This window comes from Lupinus angustifolius, chromosome LG20 (assembly GCF_001865875.1).
Source record: "Lupinus angustifolius cultivar Tanjil chromosome LG20, LupAngTanjil_v1.0, whole genome shotgun sequence".
NCBI classification, from domain to species: Eukaryota; Viridiplantae; Streptophyta; class Magnoliopsida; order Fabales; family Fabaceae; genus Lupinus; species Lupinus angustifolius.
The window spans coordinates 8,345,494-8,366,809 of record NC_032028.1 but is presented as its reverse complement, the minus strand read 5'-3'; the positions used below and the strand labels follow the sequence as shown (position 1 = coordinate 8,366,809).

The 21,316-nt window shown below is 31.2% G+C and overlaps 2 protein-coding genes across 3 annotated transcripts; one reads left to right on the top strand and one right to left on the bottom strand.

Moving 5' to 3' along the window:
* On the top strand, nt 2,717–8,029 carry LOC109336342 (pre-mRNA-processing factor 17-like). The gene is made up of 2 exons (XM_019572876.1): nt 2,717–4,560; nt 7,712–8,029. The coding sequence occupies exons 1-2, from the start codon at nt 2,813–2,815 to the stop codon at nt 7,716–7,718; spliced, it is 1,755 nt and encodes a 584-aa protein (XP_019428421.1). The 5' UTR covers nt 2,717–2,812; the 3' UTR covers nt 7,719–8,029.
* On the bottom strand, nt 16,193–18,880 carry LOC109334956 (cyclin-dependent kinase inhibitor 4-like). Of its 2 annotated transcripts, none has more exons than XM_019570947.1 (3): nt 18,346–18,880; nt 16,886–17,083; nt 16,193–16,793 (listed from the first exon to the last, which is right to left on the bottom strand). In XM_019570947.1, exons 1-3 carry the CDS (start codon nt 18,756–18,758, stop codon nt 16,712–16,714), a joined length of 693 nt encoding a protein of 230 aa, XP_019426492.1. In that variant the 5' UTR covers nt 18,759–18,880; the 3' UTR covers nt 16,193–16,711. The 2 variants fall into 2 exon arrangements, with proteins under 2 accessions (XP_019426492.1, XP_019426493.1); XM_019570948.1 differs by having other exon boundaries at nt 16,193–16,781; nt 18,346–18,876.

The window sequence follows — 21,316 nt, the reverse complement described above, 5'->3', positions numbered from 1 at the left end:
AGATCTAGTTACTAATTCAAACTATTAGATTTCCCTAAAATTGATTGCTAGAATGTGGAAAAGTTTAAAATTTTATTCTTAGAGTAAGTGGATATCTATCTAATATAGTAGAGGACATTCATTTACACCAAAAGTAATGTCTTAGTTAACGAGATCAATCCACCCTTCGTAGATAAATGCTCCAACTTTCAAACTTTTACCATTAAAATCCATGAATTCGCGTGGCATTCGACTTATACTTAAAAAGAAGGATGAGTTTGTGTTCTCCTTGTGTTGAGGACTTTATTAATGGTAATTTGTATGTGCATAAGTGTTTTATGAGCTCTAAGGCCAATCACTATTACACTGAGTATTTATTAGGCTCGAAATAGATGTTAATACTTCAGTTTGATAAGGATTTGTTTGACTTGAAATTCGACTTAAGTTTTTACTATGTTTCTAGCCTAGATTTGGCTCTATTGAAGTTCATGTATTGTTCGATTTGTCTCGTTAACTAGAATTGGTTTGGTTCATCAAGAGTTTATAAATTTTTTAGTTCAACTCATTAGCTCGATTAATTCATTTGCAAGTTTGAATAATTTATTTAATATATATATATATATAATTAAATATATTCTATATGTATATATAAACATATATGTTGATATATACATAAATATGTGCACATATTATATATATATATAATTTAACAGTATTATGAATCCAATGAGCTGAATTGTATGTGGCATAAGTTCGGTTCGTTTATTTAACAAACTTAATTTTTAGCTTAAGTTTGACTTGTTTTGTTCATGAGTCAAGTTTACTAAACTAAATAATGAGTCAAGTTTTGAACGAATATTAAGTAGATTCGATTTATTGTCTCTTGTTTTTTGTTTGGCACATTAAAAAAAAATTAAGAGGGTGGAATAGGTTTATGAATGAACTTGTTGATGAATTAACTTATTCACTCTGCATCCACTTAAATTTAATGCATAACAATCATCCAAAAGTAAATACACTCTTAATTAGTCAAACAAAATAAATAAATCGAACTTGAGTTAAGTGAAATTCGATTTGTTATGTTCATGAGTTGACTTAATTATATACATATTCACGAGAATGACCTAAGTGAAAATAACTTTCATTTAAAAATTGTAAGAATAATAATAAGAGATATTCAATTATACATGAATCATAAAGATTAAAAATTAGTAAATAATCACATTATCTCTTAAAAAATTCTTGTGTGTTTATTTTTTAACCTTGAGATTCAAATAAGGCTGTACATATTAATTGTCATGTTTCTCACATTAACAATTGTTCTAACTTGAATCACTTTATATACATACGTATACATTTGGACAATCTTCACATGAACTTTAATCACTAATCACGCTTGTTATCAAATTTTGCAAATTTTATCTACATGTATATATGTATAAACCACTGGCACACTATAGACCTTTAAATTTATGCTAATGAGTGACATTATTTAATCTTGTTAACTCATTCAAAAGTTCGTGAACTTTAATTTAGTTGAAATTGAAGTGAAAAAATAGTTCAACGTTAAATTTGATTCGAAATACAACTCAAGTTAATCCTTAACGAGTCGATATGAGTCATATTCGACCTATTTTATTTTTTAACCTGAGTCAAATAAGTATATATATTTTTTTGAAAGCTTTATAATCGTTAAATCATTCTTATCATTTTATCCCAAAAAAATAAACATGTTCAAATACCGGAAACAAGAGAATTTGTTTGTATGATAATTATATATTTATTTTCAATATACTTGATGTGTCAACAACATCATTGACAATTTGGACAATGCTCATGGGGCCTGCCTGTCCGCCCGCACTTGGGACGAGTATGTCATGAAAAATATGTTAATTCGCCCTAAAATGTCAAACCAACATGTCCTATTTGTCCTTAGGCATTTCAAATGGGCAAATAGACATTATTATAGAAAATATTGAATATCAAATATGTAAATGTATATATTTTGTCAATATAAGAAAGTGTATTCAATTTGTGATATGAATTTGTATATCAAATGTGAGAAAATACTATCATTCTCTTATCAAATACATACATTTGTATTTTGTATATTATATATCCATATGTATCATTTTTTGTATTTTGTATACAAATTATATACTAGGTATATTTTGTATCATATACATATGCATTTGTATTATATACATATACGATGACACTGAAAACCAATTGAGAGGGATGTAGCACAGCTTGGTAAAGCGTTTGTTTTGGGTACAAAATGTCACGGTTCAAATCTTGTCATCCATAACTATTACTTATCCTATGAGCTAACAATAGACAATAACTCTCTCTTCTCAAAATCTCAAAAGGTGTTGAGTTGGAATCTCATTCTAATTAAAGATTCTTGTGGTTCCTAGATACATTTGTATATTTTTATGCAAATTATATTTTTTTATTCTGTATAACTAATCTATATGTATTTTGCAATTTTATTTAGGGCAACTCATATACCTTTCCCCATGTTTAGGACGAAATGAATATGATATTTCATGGTATATTTATGACCGCTCTAATTTAAATGGGCAATACATGAGTTGGATAGAGCTGTAATAATGTGACACAGTAATAATTGACTAATTGAGAAGAGAAGATTTGTTTTTGTTTTTAATATTAAAATATATACATATAAATATAAGAAAAATGTTTTTTTTTTTATCTTTTTGAGATTTTGATAAACCTCCCTAACCCTGCTTCAATTATTTACCCCTTTATATCATAACTTCATCATCTATTCCAAATTTCCAATTTCCTCCGATCTGTTTATCATTTCACTATGGATCTGCTCCGCCAATACCAAAACGACGACGTTCCAGATTCCCCACCCCAAAACCCTAATTCTCCCGACTCCTCCCCACCCCGCCTCATCCCTTCCCGCTCCGCCGCCCCAACCGTCGACGACACCATGCTCGCTCTTACCGTCACTTCCTCCTCCTCCTCCAAGCCCATCGACCCAACCCAACACGCTGTCGCCTTCAACCCCACCTACGACCAGCTTTGGGCCCCGATTGTGGGCCCCGCTCACCCTTACGCCAAAGACGGCATCGCTCAGGGCATGCGCAACCACAAGCTAGGCTTCGTCGAAGACGCCGCTATCGAACCCTTCCTCTTCGACGAGCAATACAACACTTTCCATAAATTCGGTTACGCCGCTGACCCCTCCGCTTCCGCCTTCAACAACTACGTCGGCGATTTCGACGCGTTGCACAAAAACAACGCCGTTTCGGTTTACAATATTCCCAAACACGAGCAGAAGAAGCGAAAAATCGAGGTGAAATCGAAACAGGACAATGATGAGGAAGAGGATGCTAACGTTGATGGTGATGTTGGAGAAGAAATTGATAACCCTGCTTCGGAGGCGTGGTTGTTGAAGAATAAGAAGAGTCCTTGGGCTGGGAAGAAAGAAGGATTGCAAGGTGAATTGACCGAGGAACAGAAGAAGTATGCTGAAGATTATGCGAAGAAGAAAGGAGAAGAAAAGAGTGGATTTGGAGGTGATAAGGCTGAGGTTGTTAATGATAAGAGTACTTTTCATGGGAAGGAAGAAAGGGATTATCAAGGTAGGTCTTGGATTGCCGCACCGAAAGATGCGAAAGCGAGTAATGATCATTGTTATATACCTAAGAGATTGGTTCATACTTGGAGTGGACACACTAAAGGTGTGTCCGCGATTCGGTTCTTCCCTAAGCATGGGCATTTGATTTTGTCCGCGGGTATGGATACCAAAGTGAAGATTTGGGATGTTTTTAACTCGGGCAAGTGTATGAGGACTTACATGGGGCACTCAAAAGCAGTTAGGGATATTTGTTTTAGTAATGATGGGACTAAGTTCTTGAGTGCTGGTTATGATAAGAATATTAAATATTGGGATACTGAAACGGGGCAAGTGATATCGACTTTCACGACAGGGAAGATACCTTATGTGGTGAAGCTTAATCCGGATGATGATAAGCAGAATGTGTTGTTGGCTGGTATGAGTGATAAGAAGATTGTTCAGTGGGACATGAATACGGGGCAAATAACTCAAGAGTATGATCAGCATTTGGGGGCTGTGAATACGATTACGTTTGTTGATAACAACCGAAGATTTGTTACTTCTAGTGATGACAAGTCTCTCAGGGTATGGGAATTTGGTATTCCTGTTGTTATAAAGTATATCAGTGAGCCGCACATGCACTCTATGCCATCCATTTCGCCTCACCCTAACGCGAATTGGGTCGCGGCACAGAGCTTGGATAACCAGATACTTATTTATAGCACTAGGGAGAAGTTCCAACTTAACAAGAAAAAGAGGTTCGCAGGACATATTGTGGCTGGTTATGCGTGTCAAGTCAATTTTTCACCTGATGGACGCTTTGTTATGTCTGGAGATGGTGAAGGTAAGTGTTGGTTCTGGGATTGGAAGAGTTGCAAAGTGTTCAGAACTCTCAAGTGTCATGAAGGTGTTTGCATTGGTTGTGAGTGGCATCCCTTGGAACAGAGTAAGGTAGCAACATGTGGCTGGGATGGGTTGATAAAATACTGGTAAGTTACTCACATGCTATGCCATATTTAATTACAGAAACTTATACAGTTTTCTTTTAAATATGCTATGCTATCATATCTGCTTGTTTCTCTATTGTCAACTTTAGAATTTCATGCCTTTTCTTTTTTCTAGCTAGTTACATACTATTTCTCAAGTCTCAATTTTATCTTCTTGTTTGAATATCGATATTTTACTAGGTGATGTCACAGAATAAAATCTTTGTTGTTTTCCGTACTCGATGCTGAGAATGGGGTGGGAGAGTAATTCCATTCCATATCTTAATACTGCAACCATGTAGATGTCTTCCTGCACTATGAAACATAGAGACTCTTATTCAAAGCCTGTGTATCAATGCAACTATATTAAATAAGAGATATGTCCTCATGTTATCCTGTTAATAGAAAATGTAACTGAGGAGAAAAGACAAAGGAAGGGGACAGTGTTTGGTATGTGAGTAAAAAACAACTATTGGAGAATGACCATCTCTCTTGTGCAACTTGTGTGGTCCTCCTCTCATTCTCACACTGTTCCTCTTGCTCATGTTAGCTCATAGTTACTAATGAATAATGATACAGTATTTGACATCCAATAGTGCTTGCCACAGGGCAGCAAAGCCTCATGTTGTGCAAGGTTCATGTTGCCTCTGTGTAGCACATGTGGCATTGTGTGTTGTGTGACAACATGAAACTGACATCAGTTTAAAAGAAATATGTTACAACATATAGTATGTATATTTAGTCACCTGGCTAGTGGGTCTTTAGATCACCTTCACATTTGCAATGTCTAGCCATTAGGAGCAAAATTGCAGAGACCCTTAGCCCTTTCTACACTTATGTAGGTAGTCTGTTTCTCATCTTCTGTTCTTCTTATTCCTTTCTTTTATGCTGTCTATTCTCTTTGAATGTAAAAGTGTGTGTGCTTTTCCACTGGTGTAGATGGCTTTTCCAAGAGCTTGGAGCTCTGATACCCATATTCTAGAAAATAATGCTATGTTTCTATTGAGTCTTTTCACTGATAAGAAGAAGGGTGTAACGATTATTGAACTCTTTTGATGTGTGTTTATATAGGATCTGAATACTTGAACTCTTGCAACTTTGACATTTTTATGCTGTTTGACATTTAATACATTTGAATTTTGGTTGTTTGTTAGAATATATTTTTAATATAATGTGTGCTGTACACCTGCACTTCAATATTGCCATTTGCATCATAGTGTGCAACATTGCTGTCCGCTCTAGGGCTGTTCATGGTTTAGTGTGATTCAGAAACCAATCTGTATTATAATTAAACCAATTTTTAGAAGTAGTTCTTAAACTATATTTTTACATATACAAATAACAGCTTTTACAATATTGCATATTTAAACCAGTTTTCTGGAGGTAAAATCAATTTACCCACTATGAACCAAAACTTCCTTCATGTCCATTCCTTGGCGACTTAAACAGTCAACAATTCACCAATTTTCATGCCTGCCCTGTATCTTTATCTCACGATATGCCATATGCTAATCTGATAATCCATTCATCACTGTGGGACCCCCATCGGACTAGACTAGCCTTAGTCAAATATTTTCACCTTTGCTCAGCAGATAGTGGAAATGAGGGATGCATAGAATGAGTAGCTGGAACCAGAGAGCGGGATGAAGAGAGTAATACAATGGTTTGGTGATTTCCACTTCACTGCACTAGATTACAAATCAGTAAACCACACACTCTTAAATATAAAACCAAACCAACTATGTCATTAAACTGGTTTAGAAAAAATGGATTTTAATGGTGCAATTATTTTCAGTTTCCAGATCAGTTCAATTGATTTGGGTTTTTTGCCCAGCCCTAGTCAGCTCTTGTTGCACCAGTGCATTGTGTTCCATAGATAACTTATGTTTTAGCTCACTGCTTGTCTGCTTCTGACTTATTTATCTTCTAATTAATAGCTGGTGAATAGCTTGTATCCATTTCCATCATCATTGGCTGTTCAAAGTTCTTATTAATCTTAGTATAACCTTGTTTGTTTCTAAGATTTGGGGTATGTTAGGAGTCCTTATATTTAGTAGACCAGTCTCTACTTATTTCATCATCATGGGCCTTATTCATTTTATCATTGATTGATTGACATACCCTTTAGTTTAAATTTCATAATGTTACTTCTAAAATTTAACATTCCTGCTGAGAGTCCTATAGTATACGGTACTTATAAACCTTGCTTGTTTAATACATAGCAAAAGACATTACGATATAGAATAATAGAATAGTAGTGATACTTGTTAATACATAAGTGTGTTTCTACTTTCTAGTGAGTAGGCACATGTTTTGATTTGTCCAATACTCCATTATACACCATGATATGCAATAAGATAGAAAATTTGACATACCCAAACGCCAACCTCTCCCGTAAAACCCAAATGAACCTGGGTACTTGATGAGAGTGGCGAAGTGGATGATTGTCTGCTATGGCGACGGTGAGGCGTGTGGCAGTGACTACAAGGTTTGATGGTTTAAACCTTCTTCCGCTTTCACGATACTCCTATGTATCACACTCTCCATCGTCTCACGGTGGTTTGTTGTCGTGCATATGCAGTTCGTACCGCCCCATCAGTGAAGTACTATATGACGACCTCTGTTATGTCTTCTGTGTTGTTTTCTCGTCACCCAACTACCATGATCTCACCCTTTTTCTATTTTTTTGTTTGTTTTTGAAACTCACATGTTTAACATATAATAGCATCTCCATTGAATCTTAGGTTTCCTACATAATTGGGATATTGGTAATACAGTTTTGCAAAGTAAATAAATATTTAGAATGCCAAGATTTAACTATATTCTATTTTCAATATATATTCTTCAACATTTTGTGTGTGTATGTATATGTTTATTCTTTAACTGTTTGGTAGGATCTTAGAATTTCTGTTAGGATCACATGTTTTACGTGTTCACCTACCCCTTCTGATTTTACATAAGATCTGGATCTTGTTAACCATGTCTGCAACAGTTCCTTTCCACTTACTGACATCTAGTAGTCGTGTATACACAGACACACACCTTATTTTGCTTTTATTCTATTAAAAATCTCTACCAACTGACTGTCTTGTGAACTTTCACCATTTGGAGTAAGTGTATTAATTGAGGCCATTGTCCTTACATTTGTTTGCAGGGACTAGTTTATCCTGTCCAATGATGCCTGTTGCTGGAATCAGTTGCAGAAACAGAGTGGATAGAAATTGCTTGACAACAAAAGGATTACCAACGTAGTGAATTCACATGGTCATATGGTCTCCCTTGGTAGAAATGTCAATGCTTTAATCCACTATTATCTTGAGATTTTACTTTATAGATTGTCAAGATGTTGTCACCAATCATAATTGGAGTGTTGTAATAGCAGAACAAGGAACAGTTTTGCCATGTTTTTTAGAGACTTTTGTAACAATAGTTGTTGAAGTTAGATATTCATCATCTATGTGAAAATTTGTCACATGTTGCAGCTTTACGTTTTATGCTAGGAACCTTTGGAACCAATGAGATAATTGACAGGTCGGAACAATTCAGTATGATGAGGCTTAGCTGGTTGCTTGTATGGTGTCCTTCCATGAGGTTAGAATTTGATCATCGTGGAACATTGTGACCACTTTTGGGAATCAATTTTAACCTCCACAATATTCTATCATTAATAAACTCATTGGGTCTCTCTGCCTGCTTTGTTCTGCATCTCTGGTTCTCTCCAAATAAAAGTTTATCCACCTACTTTTCCAATGCAACTTCATCTTTTAGCTTTTTAAACTCAGCCCTTAAAGCTCCCAAGAACAAAATCCATTATAATCATATGATAGCAATTTGTTTGTGCCATTACAAAGTAAGCCTATCAAAAAGATATTGCAGAGAAACAACTGAAGATGAAGAAGAAACCAAGGATAGAATAGTGTTATTGAATGTGATATAAATATCTTGTTTGATGTGAAGATGAATTTTTTGTTGTTTAACCAGCTATATTCCGTATTAGAAGCCATCTTGTGTGAGCTGAAAACATCACACTATAGTCGAAGTGGAAATCTCCATATCGAAGACTATTTTGTTTAAAGTTAAGACACAAGTGAATAAGATATAAATCTTATGTTTGAAATACTTAAAAAATCCTAATGTTTGCAAATATGGAGGCATATTTGTTACTTAATTATTAAAAAATAATATTAGTAAATGAAGTAATAAACATATTGAAAATAATATATTATAATGATATATAAAATGCTCATTTAAATCAATGCACTATTTTGAATGTTTTGCACTATGGTTTAACTGTAAGGAAAGATATATCTGAATACAAAAACTTCAAAAGAAAATATTTGAATATAAATTATAAAGTATTTGCTTGTTTTAATGTATAAAAATGTAATTAGTTAATGTGACTTAAGAAAACATAATTTCAAATAAAAACAATCATTTTTAAGATATTACTAGCACCCTTATAGTATAAGGTTTAAAAAGAAGAGAAAAATATGTATGCACGTGTAATAATTTTTATATTGTTATTGTATTATCTGTCATTCATTTTTAATTATTATTGACTTTTAAATAAAATAATACAAATGAATGATAGATGATATACTAAATATGTATATATTTTTATATTAATAGTACATATGATTTAAACTCCCAAAAGAAACTTAGAGAAAAAAATAATAATATTCAAGTTATTATGAATTCATATACTTAGTATTATGGGACTCTTAACCTAAAACTTTAGTCTTATGTACAATATGATTGAGTCTTAGGGAGTGCCCTTAGGCATGCCCTGAAAACAACATTAATAGATAATTAATCGTTATAAAATATATGTTAAATCAGTTTGATTAGATTAAAGTTGGAGATCCTCTTTAGTATTGAAGATTATGATGTGTGACAAAAAAAATCTTCAACAATCATAATTTTAAATTATTTTTCAATTAAAAATCTACCTTTCTCCTGACATTCAGTATCACATAGTAGCTCCACTCATTCAAGCTCCTTTCCTAGCTTCCATATTTATCTCCATGTTTGTGCCATTAAATGTATTTGGAGAACAACTTGGAACATTGGATCTTAACTTTGTTATCTCCTTATGAGTTATTACTTTTTGGTGTTGATGTGTGTGTTCCCTTTTATAATGGGACCCAATGATCCATGATGTAATGATCTTTATTTTAATGCAAATGATTTATAAAAAAATTAAATACATTTCAAAATGTGAACATTAAAGTATGAATATTAAATAAATGTTGTGCATAGAATACAGTAATTCTTATACATCAAAGATGTTCTCCAACCAACAATTTTTTTAATACTTGGGAAGCTAAAAAACAAACTAAGGTCTAGGTCAAACTACAACAACACGAAGTGGAGTAAAAGAACATATCTCACTGGAAATATTTACCCAAATATGAAGAAAACTCGTCTCTATGAGAAATGAGATCCATCTTTGGCTATCTAGTTTTCACGAGAGTTAGCTTCCCTCAATGTGTACCAAACAAATATCCTAGCTTCCCTTAATTGATAGTATTTATGTACATGTGATGGTGGTTTATCTCCTTTTGGATCAACTCAACATACATCATGCAATCCCAATTACAAATTATTTTAATAAAAACCCTTATTTCATGCAATAACTAAACCATTTTTATAACCTATAGTTCAACATAAATTATGCTAGTTATCCCCATAAATCCTAAGTACCCAAGAACCCATTCCCCTAGAGCTATGCTTAAGGTACCTCCAACTTTCCCCCACAAATCACTACTATTCCAGTTAGCTTTAATTTTACTGTCTTATTCATTATTATAAATGAACAATAATATTAATTTGAATAAAATAATATGTGACATTGTTTGATCCTTGTTGCTAATCTCATCTAGTAGGATAAAAGTTTGTTTGTTGTTGTATATTTTATATTATACAAAACCTATGATAAAAAACAAAATGAATACATTGCCATTAAAATAATAAATAGTATTATAATATAAGTATTATATTATTTTGTTAGTTAAATAACATAAATATGAAATAAATAATATAATGAAAGTAAAATTAGATATTACTATATAGTTTGTAATGAGTAATACTATATTAATAAGAAAATAAAAGATATAACAAAATCAATAAAGTAATCGTTCAATAAAATAAATAGTAATCGTTCAATAAAATAAATATCTTCAAGGGTACAACTTTGAAATGTTTATATATCTATATTTATTAGTGAAACATTTATTTTTGAAGGCAGGCAAACCCTATCAATGTTAAAGAATAAGCTACTCCCATAACCACGTTACATTTACAGCTATATATAGTAGCTACATTTTTCTCACTCTCATTTCATATCTTTCATCAAAATACAAGCAAATTCAATAACCACGAGATGAACAAAGATGGTGTTTCTAGCCTTTTCAACCCTGCTTCAATTCATTTTTTTTATCAGCAATGAAAATATTAATCAAGAGATAAAAATATTAGGAGAACAAGTGATACTCTTATCCACTCACTGACTTGAATTCATATTAAATAGTTGGAAGACTTAAATGTTGAAACAAAACTTTAATGGACCAGGTTGTTGACACTAGACTAATTTGTTTATTAAATAGTTAATAGATTTTTGTTGCTTTTTATTTATATGATACTTTTTTATTGCAGTAGTTATTGATACTGTTTGTTTTTGTGCAGCATCCCTCAAGCTCAGAGCAATTTATTTATTAAATAAATGGGATATCCCTACTTTAAAGTTGCTATCATGGGGAGATTTAATATGTCATAATGTCATATTATGAAGTAAAGTTTGAAAATAGAAATGGATATCTAATTACTTAATTTGTATTGTAGTTTTTAGTTATTTTGCAATAATCTCCAATTCTCCATTATACACACAAGGAATAGGAGACTCGTGATGATATTTGTTACAACATAATCCCAATTGATTGTTTTTTAGGAATTCAACTTTATGAGTTACATTATATGTCATTTGCTCATCCACCTCTAAATCAAACTATGCTAAAATTAAGAAGGGTAACTAAATTTGCATGTAAAAAAAAGAAAAAAATTTCTATGCTAAGTAAATTCTGTATGTAGTGCATGCTTTCACTATGGATTCCATAATAAAAGCAAATGGTATATGGGTCTCTAAGTTGCTAAAGTGCATGTGTGGTGAAGAAGATAAATAACAAGAGAAATATCCTAAGTTGCTAAAGTGCATTTGGGTGACTCATTGATTTTTAAATAAAAAAAGTGACACCACAAATCAACATCGTTTTGCTTAAAAAAGAAGGGTACAACACATATAGAAGAATACAAAGAAATAGAAAAGTCTCTAATTTATCATCATTATTGTGGAGACATAAATAATAACAGGAAATAGATGAATTGAAAATGATAATGCCGGAGAATAATAACAATTTTATTAAAAAGTCAATAATTTTCTTATTTTGTTTAGAATAATATAAAATGATATGTGAAAAAAAAAACAAATGGAGCTTTGCACCTAAATTTGTACTATTACTCTTTAGAGATGACAATGAGGCTGAACATTGGTTTCTCATGCCTACACACACCTAAAATGAGGAGTAAATGAATCCCTCCTTATACTAAAAATAAATAATATATAATCTTAAAATAGTAGAATGTTGTAATATATATAACACATTTAATTAAAAATAAAACTATAAGTACATACCTATCCGCAGACAAGTATAATATACTCATACCCACACATTAACTGTTATTGTAAGTAGTTAAGGGTTGAATATTTTTGTCATTCTATTGCTCTGAATAAGAATCCTCTACGTAATGAAAAGATTTTTCCTTATATTTTTAATAATAAAAGTGTCATTTTATTATACATAAAAAAATAAAAATATTTTACCATTTTAATTTTTTCTTTGTTTTTATAATATCTGTCTCTCCATTAAAGATCCTTTCTCTACTCCTCTCTTTTGGTTCCACATGACATTACCATTATTAAATATGAACATGAGGGCCCTGCATGTTGTGACCAAATGTGTCATTCCCCATAATAGAGTCAAAGGAAACATCATGTGGGAATTTGTTTCATTGTCAAGTGTCATCTAGTGGGTGAGTAAATCATCAATGCCCATTTGAATTTTTTGCAAATGTAGAGAATAATCGTCTTCATAATCTTTCCTCATAGAGTTTAGCAACGAAAAGAAGAGTATTCATTGGGAATTGGAGATCTCACTGATCCACCACTTTAACAACCACAATAACCATTAATCCAATCACAAGATCTTGATGCATCAAATTTCATAAGCTGTTTCCAACATAATATCGTTAAAGAATAGGGATGGCAAAAAAAACCCGACCCGTGAGTACCCATTGAAATATCCGCAACGGGTACCCGCAATAATAGTTTATGGTGGGAGTGGGTTTTGTGATACCCACCCCACAGGTAATCGCAAATTTATATATTTAGTCACATTTTTATATATATTTATTATTATTTTAATATTATATATCATATACTTTATTATTATTGGATAATAAATTACACATATTTGACTTTGATCATAAATTTATCATATAATATCATATTATTCATTTAACAATTATTTTTACATATTGATTATTGCAAATTATATAAATATATAATTAAAATTAAAAACTCGTTGGGTACCCATAAATACCGGCACGAGTATTCGCAAATATTGCGGGTTTGGGCATGAGAAATCACTACCTGCACCCATTATCATCCCTATTAAAGAATAATATTTAGGCATTATTAGAGTGTAAAGACAATCATTATATTATCTACAATTTAATTAAAATTTTATTTTTAAAGAATCAATAATAATAATAATAATAAAATATAAATGGTAGATAATATTTGTACAGTGTTAATAGACTATCATGAGTATATACATTTTTTCATATTGTTAATCCTTAGTAGCTTAGAAGTAACATTAAGCTTCAATTACCATATTAAAATGAGAATAACTAAAATGTGTATTATTTTAATTAATTTCCATAAAAGTATTTCTAAAACTAAACAAAATAGTATATAAGTCATATTTTTATTCACTGAAAGAGATAAATTATCTCTTGATATAATGAAATATTTTATTCTCTATTAAAATTGCATTTCTTCTCAACTAGACATGGTCATGCTTTATGCATTTTATTAAGCATTTAATATATATATATATAATGACAGTGTAAATATTTTTATACTGTCAGCAAATCTACGTTATTTATATGTTAATTATCATTGATTTTTAAATAAAAATATTACAAATCAATAACGGATGATGTGCCAACAGTATAAAAACTTTACACTATCATTGCATAGATTTTAAATTCTAAATTTAAAACATGAAAAATGCTTAGGTACATAAGGTGGGGGACATTATTTTCACATTGTTCTTATTAAATATATGCTATATTAGTTGTGTGAGCTAGCTTTGAGCTCTGTGTTATGAAAACATAATACTACTCCCTTCATTCTTATAAAATAGACGTCTGAAGTTTTTGTATTAGGATTAGACATATTAAATAGCATTAATTAGTTTACTAAATGTCTCATACTAGAAAGCATGTTTCATAAATGTTGTAAATAGGATTTGGACTCTTCTCATCTCTCATTTTCTTTCATATGGCATGTGGAATAGGGGATAGTATCTTTGTAAGACCCCATGTCTCATTCTCTACGTTCTTCTATAATTGGTCAAGAAATTAATATATACTATATAGTTGAATATTCAAATCTAATAATTTTAAACTTTCTTCTTTTTAACCAATCAGGGATGACATTATGTTACATGAAAAATTATACGAGTCTAATCAAAATCTATTAAAAATACATTAATTACTTTTATGTTAATTTCTCTGCACATAACCTACATGAGAGAAAACAGTATAACAACCTTAAATTAATCGTAAATATAAGTAAATTTTCATGACAAGTATCTAAAGATATTTAGAAACTTAATACACATTTATAATTTAGTTACAAATTATATTCTTATTTATTACTTCTATTTTTATCATTTATTTCTCGTTTTTTTTAATTTAGTTTCTAATACAAATTAAATGAGCTTATTTGAGCTAAATTGAATTCAACTTTTTTGTCACCAAAAGTTTTGAAAGGGATGGAGTAATACTAATATCCATCATTCTTTAAATTGTCAATTAATATAAAATAAAGGGTGAGAATATCTTGACCAGAAAAAACTAAGATAAAACAAGATTAAATTCTTGATGGGTGTAGAACAATAGAAGTACTAGTCTCTAAGATAATACACATAATACACGTGATTCACATTAAAAAAACATATAAAATCTAAAATTAAGTGCATGTACGAATCTATCAAGTTAGAGTATAATTTTATAATGAATACATGTATTCAACACACTAATTAAATTCATCTATGCTTATTTGAAAATTTTAGAATCCCTAACACCTTCCTTTTAGATAGCGACATCAGTTCCCATTCCTTATTATTTTACTGAGCAGATAAGTTTCATGCATGTTTTGATAGAGTTATGATCCTCTCAAGCGAGAGAGAACATATTTTATCTCACAATATGTGTCATTTTATACGTTATAAGTTATAACTACTTGAAGAAAATACATTTAAGTTAAAAATATAATTATTAAGTATTTTTATGAATTATGATCAATCACTTATAACATATAGAGTGACACTATTATGGGACAGAAGATATGATCCCATCAAATTACAATAAAAAAAACATGAAAATAGAAGGATTTGAGGCTTTTATCCTTCAATACTACTATAAAAAACAACAACTTGATTCTCCAATATCAAAGATTCTTTTCTGTTTTGGAATGATTCAATATTTGAATGCTACTTGAAGCTTTTCCAGACTCTGAAGAACAGAGAAGTCTGTTACCACGGGAAAAAACCATCATGGTTTTTTTTTGTTGGCCCTCAGATTCAGAGGCATGTCTTCATAAAAATAATTCCATAAGAAATTCTTAAAAAGGCACTATTACAAAGGAAGTTCAACTAAATACGGTAATAAAGGGCAATTACAATCATATGTTTTTTCTTTTATTTTTATTTGTCATCTACTATTGCATTTTCTGATGTACCCACCTCATTAGAGCTCCAACGAGTTTACTTCATACATACAAAGACCACTTTAGGTGAATTTTCACCTAAAGGATAGTAATAACAAGGCTATCATGGTAAAACAAATAAATAGTTAGAAATGTATCAAAATTCTTTTGAAGTGTAGAGAAGTATCAATTGAGAATAACGAGTGTGTATTCTCACCCAATAATAAAAGCCGAAAATTTGTCCACTCAATGATGCTATTAATCAAAACCAAACTCTTTTCAAGTCTGGGAATTGTGTTTGTCACTAACATTGCTCAAACACTTGCCAAAGCTTTTTGAGGGGCTGAAATTGTGGCCACACACTCCTCTCTAGCTGAACAAGCATCATTTTCCAATTTGCAAATGTTTACCATTTGTCTTGTAATCAAAGTTATTTGTGAAATGTTTCCCACGACTAGTATTATAAAGTTATTTGTGGAAACATGATAACAGAGAAGACAAAACATTTCACTGTTAAGTATTGTCCCATCCATCACAATAAGACACTTCAAAAAACAGCAACAGGTTTCACCAACATTGCTACAGGCCACAGAAACAGCTATACATTATCAAAAACAAATGAAAAGATTCAGTATCTGCATGAAGAAAAGGCCAATATTTAATAGACAAGAACCCAGATGACAAAGTAAATGACAAACATGTAGAGGAAGGGTTTTGGAGCTTTATTTCTAAGAGTTTGTTCAAGTTCCATCAGTACAAGTATAGACAAAGAAAGGAGTAAAATACAAGATCAAAAGTAAACCTAAGTAAATCCCTGTACCTTACTGACCTAAATCTGAGATTAGCCTAATCCTACAATCTAGAGCTCCTTCCCCTTCCCCTTGTAAATGATCTGTTAGACAAAGGACTTTGATTTGTATAGTGGTGTAATCATCACCTCTGTTAAGGTTACACAGATCATTAGTCTACACATCTTGAAGGCCCTACTTTCTTTACAAGTAAATAGAAAGGTGATGGAAAATGGAAATAAAACCACCACCAGTTTCAACTAATTCTACCCTGCTACTTCATTGGTGTTTTGATGGAACACTAACACTAAGCCTTCTAGGATTTTAATTCTTCCCATTCATAACGCCCGGGTAGCGGCTTATCATCCACAGGATTGAAGTTGTACCTGCAATTGAAACCACAGTAAATAAATAAATTCAGTTGTGGGATATGTCACTACAGTTGAGTAAAAAAAACTGAGAAAACCAAACCACCAATGTGAAAGCATACTTCTCAATGAACTGCCTTTGCTGAGTCTCTTCAATTTCAGCAAAGAATTCATCCATTTCATGTGCAGTTGGGAATTGCCTTCTAGCTGTTTGCTCCGTTCTTCGATCAGTTGAACGAGTGGGCCTGGTAGTTGAACCAGGAGTCCTGATAGCGTCTGGGTTCCTTATCAAACTGCAAGGTGTTGATTCCCTAGTGTTTCTGCATCAAATAATAAAAAGATAGCAGCTTTAACGTAAACCAGAATTACCAGCAACTTAAAAGAGCTCTAGTGGCAAAAGTATTCACGAAAAAAATCAGATAAGAATTTGTCCAAAAACAGCATAAATGACAACGCTCAGGTATCTGATTTAAATCCAGTTAATCTTCACTGTACACAAACTGATTCATATATGAGAGCAATTCAGACTATAAAGATCAATGTTTAAACATATAGGAATTTTGCCAAAAAGAAAGGCAGCATATGCATGATACCTCCCAAACTCTTCAACCTATGTATCATTTACCCGAAAAATTATTTCTTTCATGATTAAGTATCAAACTTCTTAATAATCAAGTAAAAGTAATAATTTATCCTGTTCAAGAGATTTGGAGGATTATTTTCTAGCTAAATCTTCAAATCCATAGGAATCATTTCGATGATATCAGAATCGCCAAATGAAATTCCAATGTAGGAATCATATTTAAAACTTTGTAGGAGAAGAAATTCTGACAAAATTAAAAAGTCTAGTTAAAAAGTTTCACAACAGCTGCATGCATTCGTGATGAGCACAACCATTAAACAAGAATACAACAGAAAACTTTACCACACAGCACAGAACAACATTAACAAACATGCATCCCCTTCCCATGAAGTTTCATAATTCCAAGGGAAAATGGACTTGTTGTTTAAAATGTTCAATCGAACAAAAATCATAAAATTGCAGAAAAAGAAAACCTTCCCGTTTCAAATTTCCAAAAGGTGTACCAAAATCTGAAGGGAGCAGAAGGAGCGACACTTTCAATAAACAGATGCAGTTCAAGTGTTCAACAATAATGTTCACAATAAAATAACTACTCATGGAAAAAAAATAACATTTTTTTGTACAAACGCTGGTTCGGTGGTTCTCATCACTCTCAATAACAATAAAGGGGCATTCGTTAATATCAAATTTCTGAAAAACATATCACACATACACATAACTAAAAGTAAAGTACAACAGAAAAAAAATCATTTTGACTATGTTTCAAAATCGGAAATCACGAAACAAAACCACCCAAATTCAAAACTAGGTCGAACAGAAAATCAACAATAATTTTAATAATAAAAAGATGAAAATTTGAAGGAAAAAAACGAAATTTTACCCCGATCTACCTTCAACATGAAAAATCACGGAACAATCCACCCAAATTAAAATTCCAACACGAACGAATATAAATCAACAAAAAATGAATTTTTTGAGGAAAAATTAACGAATACCCACCTCTCTCTACCTTCAAAATCCAAGCAATTTTCTCCACACGAAGCTTCCACAACAGAAGCAGCATCAACATTCTCATGCACGATTCCCTTCACTTCTTCCTTCTCCAGCTCACCCGAAGCTACAACAGAGCCATTACCAAACCTGGAACCGGAACTAGGGTTCCTAATTGGGGATTTAGGGTTTTGAAGCTTCTGACGCTTAGAAGAAGAATCATGGGACGGAATCGAAATTGGAGGCTTGTGGAGCCTTCGGCTACGTAGCTGAAGGTAGGAGCCACCAGAAATTGATGAGAATTGGGATTTTCGAAGAGCTAGGGTTTTAGCACGAGTTCTAACACCGAAATAGGTGTTTGTGTCTAAAAGTGAGAGTTGCTTTTCGGTTTTGGGTTTGGTTTTCTTCATATACTTACCCATTTGATGGAACAATAACAAAGAAAGGATGAAGAATTTTGAAGAGAAAATGAAGAGAAGCGTGGTTTTGGTTAAGAGAGAGGGAAAAAATAAAAAGAGAGAGGAGAGGTTAATGACGTAAGAGAGCGTTTGTTTGAGGTTGTGCATAGTTATTTAAAGGAATCATACATTGTTTTGTTTGTTAAGGTTGAAATATGATCTTCTATCCCAAAAAAATTATGCCATTATATATCAAACCAATCAAATCCTATCACATAATTTACTTTATGTTTTTATGATTTTTCTTTTTAAATAAATGATAATTTTTAATTAGATTAAGATATTACGGGACATAAAAATATGAGATAGGTGATCCTATTTGTGGAAAAGGTATTTCTGCAAGCAAAAATGTTAATACCCAACCAAATTAGGTTTTCATCACATTAATATCTATTCAATTATAATGTATAAATCTGTTACCGTGTTAGAGTATATACTTTTGAATAGGATCCCTTTAAATAAGTAGATCTTAGTCATTGGTTTTAAGGAAATTCAAAGATTTCAATTAATGAATAAATCTATATTAGTAGATATTTTTAAATTTGATAGTTAAGATGAAGAGTAAATTTAAAATATTTATTCTGAGAGTAAGTGACCACTCTATTTTTTTTTCTCCCTCTTCCTGCCACTTCTATTTCTTATTTAATTCAATGATTTTGATTGATGAATCAAATTGGACCGCATTACCTATCAATAAAACGTGAAGTGATACTATTTTTATTAGAAATATATATTTAAAATAAAAAAATTATCATATCAATCAATAATAATAGAAATATCATATCATACTTTTTGAAATAAAATAAATAATTTTATTAATAAGTTAAATTTGAGCTAAAAATAAGCTCCTTCAATAAATCTTAAATTTCAGTAATTCATGAACTAACTCAATTATGTACTTATAATCTTTAAATTGTACAAATTAAATACATAGTCATATATATACACATTTGAAAAATATTTTATAATAATTATTAAGAATATATTTATATTAGTATATCAATATACTGAATATAGTATACATTAGAATATTAAAACTAAAATTTCCATACATATCAATTTAAAGTCAATTTCACTTTATTTATTTATTTTTATATATATATATATACATATATATAATCATTATCATTTGAATTATTGAACATCATAAATTGGAACTATTAACTAGTTATTGAGTCAATATTTACGTGAAAGAATAATTTGCTCACTCCTTAATAACTTAAGGTACACTAAATCACTAAATCCCGTTTGACTCTACTCATTTTTTAAAAGTGCTATTCACACATGTAAAAAAAGATCCTTGATATGAGAAATTATTAAATGAGTCAAGATAAATAATTGAAATTGCTTGTTTATGATTGATTTGAAATAAACTCAAATAATAAATCCATGTCATCACTTTTCTGATGAGATAGGGTGCAGATGCATATTTCTCATAGCATAGGAATAACAATTATGCAGAAAATACAAAATATCATTTTTCCATGTATTCCGATTCTTATTAGATTTTATGTATGACAGATTTTCTTATCTATTCATTTTCTTAGATCTAACGAATCAAATTGATGAGTGAAATAGATGATAAGAGAGAAAAAGAAAAATCTTAAATAACTTTTAAATTTAACCCATCTTCATATATATGTATATATTTCTTTTTCTCATCTTATATCAATAATGTTTTTGTTTTCTTTTATGTAAATATAAATTGCTACTTATGTTGATATCTACTAGCGGTGTTCAAATCCAGACCGGTCCAAAACAAAAACCGCAAACCGATCCAAAGTAGACTGAAACCGCAAAAACCGAATGTATTTGGATTGAATTGGATTTATTTTTTAAGGACCGATCGACCCGGTCCGGTCTTCGATTTCACTTCTGGGATCCAGACCGATCCAGACCGGGCCGATACTATTAAGTTAACTAAAATATATCACATAAGCATTAAGCAGTAAGTTAAGCACAACAAAAACGCATATAAATTGTCGTAACAGTATGAATATTGATGTTTCTAATCTTGCTATTAAAAGAATTAAAATTTTCTTCATTGTTCTCGTTACTACCTTGTTGGTGTTGTAGGCTAAAATTGAAGGGATTTATATGTTTATATCTAAAAAATACACCGACCCAAACCGGACTGAAACCGCATATAATATTTGGACCAGATTGGATCGGACATCTTAATATAAATGGACCGGACTGAACCGGATACTAATTACGTGTTTGGATCGGATGATTTTTTGCTTAAAAATCGATCCAAATGGACAGCGAACACCCCTAATATCTAGGGCGTAGTAAAATTTGATGTTTTATCAGTCAAAGGAAACTCGCTATCTTAGTTACACACTTACACTACGTTAAAAAAATTAATTGAGAGCCGATAATTGTCTATATACATACAAAGAATAACATTTTTCATATATTAATTATAAAAAGCATTTATTCTATAATATAAATATAATAATCACCTTGACTCTTATATTTTTATTCATTGTCAATGAATTACCTAGAAAAAATAATAATTA